The sequence below is a fragment of the Numida meleagris genome, chromosome 9 (assembly GCF_002078875.1).
Source record: "Numida meleagris isolate 19003 breed g44 Domestic line chromosome 9, NumMel1.0, whole genome shotgun sequence".
Classification (NCBI taxonomy): Eukaryota; Metazoa; Chordata; class Aves; order Galliformes; family Numididae; genus Numida; species Numida meleagris.
The window spans coordinates 13,792,945-13,806,209 of NC_034417.1; the positions used below are offsets into that span (position 1 = coordinate 13,792,945).

Consider the following 13,265-nt stretch of genomic DNA (forward strand, 5'->3'; position numbering starts at 1 on the left):
GCAATTTTAAACAGTTGCTTTGCAGATTCTCTGAGCTAAGCAAGCAAACCTCACCGCCAAGAGCCTGGTATAGTACTTGGCTAATGAAAAGCTGCCTGGAAACTCCATCAGGACACTGAAAAACATTCCCCCTCTTAACGTTCAAACAATCTGGTATAGTATAGTTACAATTGTTTTAAAATGTAAAAAGATGGAAATACAAACAAAACCACATTTCTCAAGTTTTGAAAGGTCAGGCCAAAGAAGCAAACTTCTACCAAAAGTCAGGGCTAACAATGATGGTTGCAAGGGTAAAGCCTTCCTCTTCCTTCCTCTCTCCCAGACTATTCTTCTTCAAAATAGCTTGCAAAATAAACAAGAATCAAAACACCCACAGCAGAAAACAGCATGCAGCTTTAGAAGAAACCAACTGTGCTATTCTTCATGACTCCATCCATTCCAAATAGATGTCAAGTTGTTAACAGCTTTCCCTCTGACAATGCTAAATGAGATTAAGGCAAGCAAAAATAATGAAATGTTTATTACACTTCTACACGGGCAAAGACATAAAACACAAGGTGACCAAGCACGGGAGCAGGGAACCAGGAGATAGCAGCTGCTTCCAGTTCTGCCACCAGCCTACATCTCCGCACGCATCACTCAAGGCAAAGAGCTGGCACTCACTCTCCTCGCATTGGAGATATTGCCTGTTGCAATCAGCAAATTCCATCATAAACTACAACAGCTTAGTTGGCAAATGCTCAGATTTAGAGGGAATTTCATAAAAAGCTGCTATGTTTCGGGTTCCCGAAACAGTAAATGGGAGTAATATTGCTTACCCATCTTCACTCATTCTTTGCATCATGTCTGAGGAAACAATATCCTGTTATAAATATACAATGCGCAAAAGCAATTGTACAGATTACTTAATTTGCAGTTTAACACCACTAATAAGGGCAAGTTTATCAAAATACAAAGGGTGTTGCCTATGGTGGGAATGTCGTAATAGGATGACGGGACACAGCCTGCTTGTTCTGCACGTTTTGTATGATTGTTGGGTCTTTCCTGTCATGAAACAACCCTTGTTGTACCAATAATTAATTAAAAACAAGCAAAAAAAAGTGCTCCCAAACCTTTCCATTTGCTTTCAAGTCTGAGGAGCCACCACCGGCAATTTGGAGCTGATGAACCATTGGTATTCACTGCACTACCAGGAAACAAAAAGGCATAGAGTAGATGTTCCTCAATCAACAGTTTTCATAATAGGAAAAAAAAAAAACTCACAGCAGACCAATAGTCACTGGTAGTTATCTGGATGCAACAACTCATCTTGCTTCAGTTAAAATAAGACTTCATGGATGTGATATCTTCAGGACAGAGCAGACCCAACTCAAAAGAGGATCATGGGTGTTCTCTGTGCTAAGCTATTCAGTGATGCTAAGCAGATGCAGCTCAAATGTGTTGCTTGCTCTCATATAAAGAGGGGAGAGAAGAAAAAAGTCAGAAATAGTACTTATCAGAAAAAAAAGCAAATATTTTAAAATAAGTACTGCTACTGTTTTAGAAAGGCCTGGAAAAAAAGATACAACTGGAGTTCCCTCAACTACGCGTTCAGTTTTTAAGTTGCATACCAGTCAGTCTGATGGATGGGCCTAGCTGGGAGTGCTCAAATGAAGCTGGGGGTCCCGCGCCCCCTATTCCCTTCCCCTAAGTAAGCAAGTGAGAGTTTCTGGCATAGATGCTGGTGTGCAAGATTTTAACATTCCCCTTTCCATAAACAGTCATACATCAAGCTCTGAAAATTTGCTTCACAGAAACATGTACGCTAGTAAAACTCAATTATTCTAATACTTGTATGACACATGTAGGAGGGGTGCATAAAAAGGTTATGGTGAGCTCATTTAAGAATTTAAACAAGCACTTGATAAAAAGTTTTTGAATTATTCACTCAGCTCAACTATTAAATCAGGCTTCCAAAGGAGTCTTTGAACAATAGCACAGAAGATGCCGTATTTATAACAAGGCAGCACTGCAGTTATCACTGTGTCTCACAGGGAGAGCCATTCATAATTACAGTTGTAACCGCGGGACTGACTAGACACTTGGAATATTTATACTTCTCCCTTTCTGAACACGCAGCACCATTTCTCTCTAAATAGAATAAGAAGTCATACTCCTGAGAAGTCATCCCTTCAAGAATGACCTGCTCCTTTTGAGCACCCTGACTGAGCTGTAGGTGTCCCTCTTCATCACAAGGAGTTGGACTAATGACTTTTAAATGTTCCTTCCAACTCAAACAAATCTATGATTCTCTGAAGGCCCCAAGCTGAGAGAAGTGCTCAGAATCAGCGCTAAGCATTAGCACGGTGAATGCAATACCATCCCATGAATGCTCCGCTACGTCTCCCAAGACATTGAGGCCAAAGTCAGGTGAAGACATCAGTACAACCCTCAGTTACAAACTTTTGCACTAAGTTTCTGTACAGCTCTGCAATTTTCCGCCCCTCACATGCAGACCAATTTCTTCCAAATCTCTAAGCCCACACGGAATAATGACCGCTTCTAGAGGGCGGAAAAAGGACTTGGAAGAAATAGGATGAGTGGTGCTCCACCTACCTTGCGCACACCTCCTCTCCCAGCCGGCCTCCTTTCTTCCCATTCCTTTCTACTCCACATCACAGTCCTCTCTCAATTGTTCAAGTCAATGAACGTGAGCCAAGATTCTCCCAAAACTACTCCAAGACCATTTTGGCTATAATCATCACCCACGGGAATAGTCCTGTTTGCATATCATCCCCTCTCCAGCATCAGCATGTTCCCAAACAAACTCACAGCCCGATGACACAAGGTCATAAAACTCCAAAAAAAACAGGGTACCCTCTTGCTGCATCCAGCATCACTCACAGATCCTTTTTGTTTTTCTTCTTTTTTTTTTTTTTTTTTAAGAGGGGGGCAGTGGTTGGTTTTTTAACCCTTGAATTCAATTCTGCTGCTGTACTTTCCCTCAGACACCCACCTGCTGCCCCGCTCGTGCGCTCTGACACATGGCACTATTTGGAGCGCTGATTTCCCTGAGCAGGGTGAGACCAAGCACCTGCATCACTGCAAATGTAATTATGGCAAAACTCCGCGGCTATTTGCAGACTTCCTGTTCATCAAATAACATTAGTGTACCTTTGCCTTGAGCAATTATTTACAGTGCTGGAAATCCTGAAGAGACGTTAGAGAGACAGCAGAAGCAATCCCCTCTGCGTTATGAAATGATTGCGTTAGATTTAGAAATGACTCAGAAGGGAAAACAAAAATCAGAATAATTCTTGGTAAATCTGCCCAATGAGAAGAAAAGAAACCCCACCCTAATTCACTTCAAATTCGGGATTAGCTGACTCCAATCGAGTCAGGGAGGCATTTTGCATTGCAGCTGAATTGGCAGCTCAAATTTGACTGCAGGTTCCAATGCAGCCTTATAAGTTAGGCAGAGCAGAACCCTCGCTAGTCGGTCCTCACTGTAATTTTAATCTTAGTTAACTCCAAGGATGTCATTTATGTTATGAATAACGTGCTTTCTTTTTTCTTTCAAAACTGGATACATTGCTGAATTACTTGCTGGCGAGCACAACTAAGGACTCCCTTCGAGAAACACTATTTCACGTATTGACAACGGAAAAAAAACACAACAAATAAAACACTGATGTTTTTTAAAACCACACAGAAACATTTCCATAAACACATCACAGCAAGTTGCTTTAATTCAACCAGCGGACCCCCTCCCCCCCCCCACCAAGGGAATCCAGCCATGCAGCCCTGCTTCGCACTGAAGCAATGTAAGAGGGAAATTTTTGACCTGTTTTAAAATCTCAGAAAGCTTTGATGGTGCTGCTGACAGCTCACAGGAAACCTGCAGCAAGCGGAGCACAAAGTCTGCATGCAAAGTCAAAGCTGCCAATGCCACCAGTGCACAGAACCCACCCGTGTCAGTATTTACATCCTGCAGCAAGCTCAGGGCTCTGAGCCCCAGTTACTATCTCTCCCAATCATGAAACATTCATTACGTATTTCCTGCATTATTTGCTTCATTTCTTGGACATTTTTTTTTTTAATGCCCACTTAGCAAAGAGCTACTAAGCTCTTCCACACCAGGCTCAAGAAAAAGCCCCGAGTGCATTAGCAGGGTGGTTTCCTGCCCGCCTTTCTGTGCTTGCTGCTGCAGCTGCACAGTTTCCTTCCCTCCCACTCCTGCTCAGGACCTGCTTTCACATGTAAAAGCCAAGGAGACTCACTAGGACAGGGCTGCATGCAAGGCTCTGCCCAGAGCCCATCGTAACGGTGCAGCTGTGCGAGTGCACCACAGAGGGCTCGCAGACAGATGTTTCCATTCAAGGATGCTTCCAAGGAGCTGCGAACAGAGTTCACTACCTTGGTGTTATTTACATTTCTTTACATCCAGCAATAATCATGCCACCAGCAGCTGAAAAAAGGAGAACGCAGAGCAGTGGGGGAGCATCTCACCGTGCCCTTTGTTGAGGGAGCAAAGCAAAACCCTTTCATATTACCACTCTTAAATTTCCCCTTGTTTCATTCTAGGGTAGAAGCCTACAAGACACAGGTTTTGTCTTTCAGAGCAGAGCAGCACTCGCCCAAACCTAATGCTATTTATGGATCTCATTGCAGAACTAGACAGGCTGCCCAGCCATCAACAGGCAAATAGGTTTTGTTTCATGGCAGGGAGATCTACAAGCAAAGAAATCCTTACGTTCCTCCTTGTTTCTTTTAAGGAAATGTGTATTGGAAGAGTAGTGGGATAATGGGCACCGAAGAACGATAGCTGCAAGAAGAGGCTGATGTGTATTTCTTTGGGGAACAGAATACTTTGTGAAGTCTTCCTCACTTCACGGGAGAAGCCTGCATTCGAAGTTCCAGAGCCATACAGCAGGACGCCATTCACCAACACAGATTTTCAATATCAGCGCTGCAGAGCCCGCCGACTGGCACATCACTGTTTGACTGGGAAGCACAACTTCCTTCTTACAGGCTGTTTGATAGAAGCACCCTCACATTCAAAATGCCAACTGTCAATGCTATTCAGACACAGCACCCACAAACACGTCATCCGATAGGGCAGGAAGTTTTACAAAGCTCTCAAAAAGCCCAAGGACATTTGGAAGGGTAGATACAAGTTTACAATGAGTCTTAGCATATCATCAGCAAAAAACAATTCTATTCTTAGATATCTCCCTTTGGTGTTTCCTCTAATGTTCTTTTTTTCCCCCCCCTCCTACTCCTTTGAGAAAGTAAGTTGTTTGCTTAATAGAAAAAAAAAAATGGAAGAACCTGTTCTGCAAGGCATAGGAACAAAGCAGTATCTTCTGAAGAAAAAAAAAAAAAAAAAGCTCACTGAAAGGTATGTAAATATTAGGGCTGGTAACACAAACAATATAACCACAGGAAACACAAGAAATTAAGAATAGATCAGGAGTTATTCGATTTCCTGGCAGCATCAGAGCCTCTCCAGGCTGGGCACGGCAGGTTTGTTCTCTAACAGAAATGAGAGAGCTGACAGAAAGTTGAAGGAGGTGAACAAAACCAGTGGCCGTGGCCTGATCCCTGGCCCAGCTGTGTCCTACTGCCCAGGACCAGCACCAGTCCGCTCCCAGTGCTCAGGGTGGTCCATGGACGCAGACCTAAGTCTCATCCTCCTTCATTCCCCAGTTATCCGGTGGCTCACAGCCAGCACCAGCTAAGACAGTCCAAAAGAAATCCTTACAAAGCAAACAGTTGAGCTCCCTCAAAGCAAACACCAAGCGCTGTAGCATTCCTGAAGACAAAATTTAAGCAGAGTTTAAGCACGCTTCCTCCAAAAGGCCTAAGTTTTCTCTTGGCACTGCAATAGCAAAAGCCCAAGGCATAAATACACGCAGGTATTTATTTATGCAAACAGTATTTTTTTAATTAATATCAGAAGCACTGATAAGACTGGATTTTTAGTCAAAGTTGGCAAAGGTATCACAAATTAGTTTCTAGGAAAAAAAAAGAAAAAAGCCTTGCACACAGAGCACGGGAGACTTGATAGATGCACACTCACTGGAAACACTTCATCATTTTTACACCTTTCAAACACTCCATCGTTTTGGACAATGCAGCTGTACAGTAACGGTGGGATTCTATCTATCCATGGTTTCAGAGCTTGCTGTTGGCGTACCGAAGCGGGGGCATTCTGTAGGTTCACTGCTGCTGGGACAGGATCTCTCTTTATTCTCCAGCAGCCCGATGACTTCTGAACTTTGAGATTACGAAGCAAGAAAGTTACAGAAGGCTCAACACGCAAGTTGACTGGCTAAGAAAAAGCAGCACAAAGTCCTGCCAAAATCCTAGTTAATCTGATCAAGCAAAAACCAGGGAGGTCTTAAGCACTCTGCAGTTTAAACAGAGCTCATTCCAGCTGCAGAAGGAAGCCCACCACAGCTTGCAGCACACCTCTTCAGCAGATAGCCCATCTTGAAGAGAGAACCATTTACCTGCTTAAGGCTACTACTGCCCATAAGCAAGCTGAAGGGGTGAAGAGCAAAATACCCAGAACAGAGAAAAATCTCAAACATGGACGGATTTCACAGATGGACAAATGCTGAGTATAATCCAACAGGAAGGTGGGAAAAACAACGGTACGTACCCAGCTGCATGCTGGTTACCTCTTGAGTACTACTTCAATTTTCCTACTTTCAATATACACTGCGAACAATTAATCCTCTTAACATCCATGCAAACACATTTATTATCCCCAGTTCCAGCTCGCGAGCCCTTCGAGCAATGAGCTGGCTCTTTCTCTAGCTTAATTCATTAAAGTTGGGACTGAAGCTTTGCTTTAATCACGAAACGTCGACTGAGTGACGATTTGCCATCACCCCATTCCACACCACCCCAGTGTCTCCCCATCACCCCACTCCCCCCAGTGCTTTCCAGACAAGCTGAGCAAGACGCCCACTCGAGCACACAAAAGGGCACTGTTAACCCAGTTACAACTCAAACCCTCAGCCTCTACGCCCTGCATCAGGCGACAGCAACCAAAAACTCACTCTAAAATTCATCAGGATATGGGAGAAGCAGCCTCGGAGCTGAGCCCATATTAGACAAGGGCTGGATGGGGCCGGTCCTTGCACTGAAGCCAGCACAACATAACCCCACGATAGACCAATTTATTTTCCTGTTGGTGGCTGCACTGCTTAATACAAGAAAATCTGCAGCTAACAGTCATGTTTTGTCTCACACAACACAAAAATGCAAAGGAGTCACCCGGAGCTTGTGAACTGGATGCTGGTTACACAAAACTTCTCTTTGCAACAGTACATAAAAAGGGAGTTTAGTGTTCATTTCTCTACCTAGCCCTCCGCTAAGACAACCCACCTTCTCTGCAGCTGCTAGGAGATGAGAAAGCACAAACATTTACATACAACGCAACGAAAGGTTTGCTCACCGCCTCGTGCAGGGCTGTGCTCTCAGACGGTGATCACTCATCATAAAAATGGGTGGAGCAGCTGCAAAGCACTCAGCAATGGAAAAACTGACAGCCTCGCCCAGGGAAGCTCCTGCCTGGGCCACAGATCCGGCGGAGACATGCAAAGCGCTGTCGGTGCTCCCCGTGTGGGAAGTCTTTCGGCTACGGATGCAAAAACATCTGCTACGTAGCATGTGAACCGCAGCATTTTGCTTTCATCTCCAGGATCGATATCTGCACCGACTCAAGGAGCTTCGGATCGCGCTACGGGAACCGTTTTCATCCAGGTCACACAAACTCATTCATCCGTCGTTTGTTTTTGAAGAAAAGCAAAACACTCCTGGAGTGCAAAACGCAGAGTTTCAGGTGTCCAGATTTATGGTAGCATGGAACAAAAACAATGAGATTCATCACCCAGAACTTCAGGTGCACGGCCTAAGCCTGACTCACCGAGGGATGCCACCTGAGGAAGGCAAGCCCCAGTTTTGCCGTGATCTCACAGAGGGGAGCAGCAATTGGGAAGCATGCTGCGCTGTGTGTGGCCTATCCCTTGCATGTTCAACCACCAAGCTGTGCCATCCTGTCTCCCCTTCCCCCAGAAAGCTCACTTCCCCCTTCCTTTAACACCTGCTTCCTCCATCCAAGCATCCATTGTCCAAAGACTATTACGGGACCAAAAGCTCCAGCATCCCAAAGGAAACTCAGGAGGAAAATGACTCTATAAAACAAGCGGTCCCCATACGAGACCTTCTCATTCACTACAGCAAACCCAAGCCTTGCCATTCCCCATTTTCCCTTCCTTACTATTGCCCATGCTGGGATGCTCGCAGCCCCTTGGCTGCCAGCAGGAAGAGCTGCAAGAGCCAGCATCTGCGTGACACATGCCAGGTGTGTTAGCTCCTGGAAAAACCAAGGGTGAGTCAGTGGTAGGAGTCTGAAGGAGTTCTTCGTGCCAAAGCGCTTGTTTGCAATGGTTTTATTAGCTGTAGCACTCAGAATTACACAGCAGCTACACCACTGGGCCAGAGATACATTGGGAAAGAGATTTACTTTCCCAGGTAACTTTGCCAGAAACCTCAGATACAATTCAAATGAAGCTACAGAGCCTGTCACAGGTCTTAACATAACTTACTGCTCCTATCTGCATTAGCCACGGGTGATAAAAAGCTCACAGACACAGCTGGGATTGAAACACAGCACATCAGGTAGGCTCTCAGCACAGGGTCCTAAGCATCGTCATCGAATGCCACATATCCTGCTCTTCTCCAGGACAATTGCTGTAAATCACACACACCAAGAAGTCTCACCAGCATTCATCATCTTCATTTCAATGAATCCATCACCCATTTTATTTCCCCTCCCACTCAGAGGCACCGAAATACCTGAAGTCACAGGTACAGGAGGAAACAAAGGATCAGTTGCAAGGACTGTGCTTGGACAACTTAAACAGCACCACAGAGGAGCAGCTATGCAGGACACCATGGTTTGAGGGGTATTTTCTTCTTAGACTTCCTCCAGGCCCGTGCCCAATATCTGAGAGGTCCTGAACTCGTGCAGCTCAGCACTTGGGCTGTGGGAACTGGTCATTCCAGCAAAGATTTCAGCTTCCTCTCACCCACTATAAAAATCACACAAGAAACTTTCCAGCTTCTGATTTTCAGGTTTCTTCTTTTAAATACATACAAAAATCTTGTTAGAACACGTGACGACATAACACGAGGTCAAGTACAGCTCCAACAGAATCGAAGTTTATTTTCAGCAAGTTATCACGCTGCATTCTTTTTTAGGATGACTACTTAAAAGTATTTGCGATTACACCCTTTTCCTCAACAATGTGTAAGTGTACCTAAAATGGTTATAAAGAAGAAAAAAAAAAAAAGATGATAAAAAAATGTCAGGGTTTACTTTCGCAGAGGACATTGATCCTCAGTCTGCACAGAAGTAAATTGTAGACTTAAGGAATTTTAAAAGGAAACAACTTAACTTCTAACTCACTGGCTTATCTCAGTAACATCTCTCATCATCGTCATCACCCATGCTGTAAAACAGGGACAGGCACTGCAGCCAGACACCTTCCTCGCCATTGGAAAAGCACCAGGGGTGCAGCCCTGGAGGCATTCAGGGAGAAGTCACCGCGCTTGTGTGACAAAGGGAACAGAACAGAAATATATCGATGTATGTTTTTCAGAGAGAGCCATACAGCCTGACTGCAGCACCAAGTTCCCAGCGTAGCAGCTTACCCCGGAGCACTGCCAACATATTTCCTTATCGCTAACCAAGGGAACTAAGCAGCCAGCTCCGAGTGATGTGCTCTGCATCTGCATAAAGGTCATTTGCAAGGGAGAAAGGCGGGTTTAAAAAAAGAAGGAAAGAGAGGATAACATGCCACATCCGTGGCTTTGTTGTTCATACAATCAGTAAGATTGGAATAGACCACTAAGACCACACAGACCAACCATCAACCCATCACCACCATGCCCACTAAGACCAGCACTGCCAGGCTGCAGCACCACAGTTTCAGTGTTCATTCTGTGAGTACAAGGAAGGGCTGACTCCCTCCCACCTCAATACTACTGACATCAGTTTTCAAGGGGAAAAAGAAAAAAAAAAAAAAGAAGAAAGAAAGAAAGAAGGGAAAGACACTTTGGTTGTTCATAAAAACCTGATGGTATCTAGCAGGCTACCAGCAAGCTTTGATTTAGAAAAGTGCATTTCCTGGAAGTGGCAATGCAGGTGGTGCATGCCCCAGCCCTAACCGGGCGGTTTGTACAAGCTGCAGCCCCACAGCAGAACTGTACCTACACGCAGAGCTACCTGCACCTATCACCTTTATGCCATAGGTGATCAGTGCATGCAAACAACAGACAGCACTTAGCACTGAGCGCACCAAGTGCTTTCCACCTGCACTGCATGCCCGCGTTATCCTCTGGCTGGAAGTCACCATCTCACTCACAAACACAGGGCCACGATCAGTCTATGAGGGCACATGGCTTCTTTCCAGCCTTTCACCCCAGTTCCTAACTCCCTCACCCTCATTCCGCACTACAGCAACATCGAACCCAAGTAGGCTCTCCATACTTACCAGCTGCATGGTTTAATTTACTCCAGGCTATTTATTGCCCATGTGGGGAACCCCTATAGAAATAGCATTAATAGCACTCACATAGATGGCAGAGATAACCAGCTACAGCACTGCTTCTAGGACTGTTTGACAGGCAAGTGGAACACCACCAAACACCGGGCAGGGAAAGCTGATACCTGGTGCCCTGGATACGGAGTGGAAAAGAAATAGGTGCAGCAGGCACAGTGACTTACATTGCCTTTTGTTAAGCAGCTCTGTTAAAAGCTATGCCAGCAGAGAACTACACAAAAGCAGCCCCTGCCCCTGTAACCAGCAGAGTGCACACCACAATAAGCCTACCAGCATTTTTTCCCTCTGGCATAATTTATCGCCCACTGCCCTACCTCAGGCTTTGGAAAGCATAACCAGATTCCTTCAGCTGCACTTAATCCTTCTCTTAGCACAGGAGCGTAGCCTGGACCAGAACACAGCTTAGTGAGGAGCAGATCCCACTGGGAGATTAGCGGCGAGTTCTGCATAACCCTGGGTCTCCCAGTTCCCCCACACCATGGTTAAAAGCCTCCATTTACCTGGCGGGGCTCCGTACATCAGGAGTACTCCTGCTGAGCTCTGTTGTCTGAACACATCCTGCCCTCATTGCTTTGGCCATGCCAAGCATCCCTTGGCCACCAGAGCAAGCCATGGGCTGGGATGCCAGGACACAGCATGGCGTGTCCCCACGGAGCTCTGTCATTGAGCTGCCTACAGAACCCGTCCGCCCTGCAGAACCCCACAGCCAGGCTCTGCCAGCAGCAGCCCCAGGGCAGCCAGCACCAAGAGGGCAGGCAGCACTACGCTCATGCCATACATGCACAAGACATGTACAGGTCTGAACTCATGCCAGATATCATCACCTCATTTAACGTGCCCATGCCCTGCTATGAGGCCTGGGAAAAAAAAAAAAAAACAAAAACCATAAAGCTAGATAATGTCATTTGGCCCCTTAAAACCAAAATGGGACTGCGTGAGCCAGAACTGGCAGCACAAGAGCAGAGCTCAGAGCAACTGTCTGAGTGCTTGCTCGGGAGCTCTACGTGCTTGACATAGTTCTCCCGCATTGCATATCTCCATGAGCACCTCAAGTTTGACGGCTGCCTGGGATGCAGGGAGCAGCGCGGCTCCCAGCTGTCCACTGCCAGCGCAGCGCCCCAACCCCTTGAGCAACCGGAGCCAGCACAATATGTGCCCTTACAAACTTCAGAAATCACATTTTCCACACCGGAGCTCCAGGACTGCGAAGGTCACCGGGCAGAGCCCCCTTCAGAGCTCAGCAACGCCGCTCCCACTAATAATCCCAGCTCCTTTCCACGACTTCCGAAACACGGACAGCGGATTAATAAACTGACGATCTGCAGATTAAGAAACGCCCGAACTTTGCCAATCCTCGGCCAGGAATTCCCACAATCGCTTCCAAAGCGGCGTAAATTCATTTGAGAGGGACATCAAGGAGCAGCAGCGCGAAGGCACAAACCAGGCCCCGTGGCAATAACCCTCGCAACAGCAACTTCAGAGCCCCAAACGCTTCAGCCCCAAAGGTGGGAAAAGCCAACAGCGGGCGTCGCTCGGGAGACTCCGGCACGAAGCGGAGATTTCGGTACCGAGAGACTCGGCTACAAATAAACGAGGAAACAAACAAACGCGGATACAAAGTTGCGTCAGCGCAGCCCGAGGGTTCCCCCCGCCCGCCCCTATATCAGCATATCAATGGTTTGAATAGAGGGGAAGCGGAGGGAGGCTGGGGGCCAGCCCGGGGCTCCGGGCACGTTGCGCGTCTACGTGTGTATGTATGCACATACGTGTGCACGGGTGTGAAGTCCCGGCCCCCGGCCGAGCTCGTCCCGCTCCGTGCCCCCGGAGCTCGGGGCCGTGCGGTACCGCCGGGGGGAGAGCCGCGCGCCGCCGCCCGCAGACAATAGCGGCGGAGAGAGCAGCGCCGCGCGAGGAAACGGACCCAAACTCGAGGAAGAAAAAGCGAAGAACGAGAAAGAAATGAAAGGAAGCAGAAGGACGCGAAGTTGTGAGGAGAAAAGCCCCGAGGAAGGGAAGGAGGAAGGGTGGAAGCCTCGCGGAGGGGCAGGGGGTCCCCCCGCAGCCCCCTTCCGCCGGAGATACCCCGGGAAGGGCCCCCCCTTCCGCTTCAGCCGCCCCCCAAAACTTTCCCCCCACGCCGGCCCTTCGCTAAACTCCGGCGGGACGAGCACTCACCGCGGGGCCCGGCGGGCGGCTTCGCCCCTGGCAGCGGGGCCGGGAGGGAAGGGAAGGGAGAGGGAAGGGGACGAGGGGAGGGAGGGGGGGAAAGAGGCGGCCGGGCCGGGTGCTCTCCGCCCGGGGAGGCGGGCAGGAAGGAGGGCCGGGGGCTGCGGCTGCAACCTGAGCACCGCCGCCGCGCCCGCCGCCAGCCCGCATGCGCCGGTCCCAGAGCCGCCGCGAGCCGCCGCGGAGCGGGGCCGCCCCCGAGCAGCGGGCGGGGAGTTTGGGGGCAGGGGCCGGGGCCGGGCTGGGAAGCGGCGGCTGTGAGCGGGCATCGGTTCTCGCTCCTGAGTTTGTGGCGCTGCTCGCCAGTCCTCGTTTTGGGAGCCACGCTGGGGGCGAAGGGTCCGGCACCTGGGGGACACCTGGCGGCTCCGCTTCTTCGCTGCCCGAGGCGATGCGCTCAGCTGCTCGGCGGGATTGGTC

General features: G+C 48.1%; 1 protein-coding gene across 7 annotated transcripts in view; it reads right to left on the reverse strand.

Annotated features, from left to right (window-relative positions):
• The window catches only part of AKAP13 (A-kinase anchoring protein 13), a 197,250-nt gene extending 184,250 nt beyond the window's left edge, over nt 1-13,000 (reverse strand). For all 7 annotated transcript variants that reach the window (XM_021407540.1, XM_021407539.1, XM_021407535.1 and 4 more), the window contains exon 1: nt 12,795-13,000. In XM_021407540.1, coding sequence (XP_021263215.1) covers nt 12,795-12,995 — 201 coding nt within the window. In that variant the 5' untranslated portion in view covers nt 12,996-13,000. The remainder of the gene's footprint in view (nt 1-12,794) is intronic.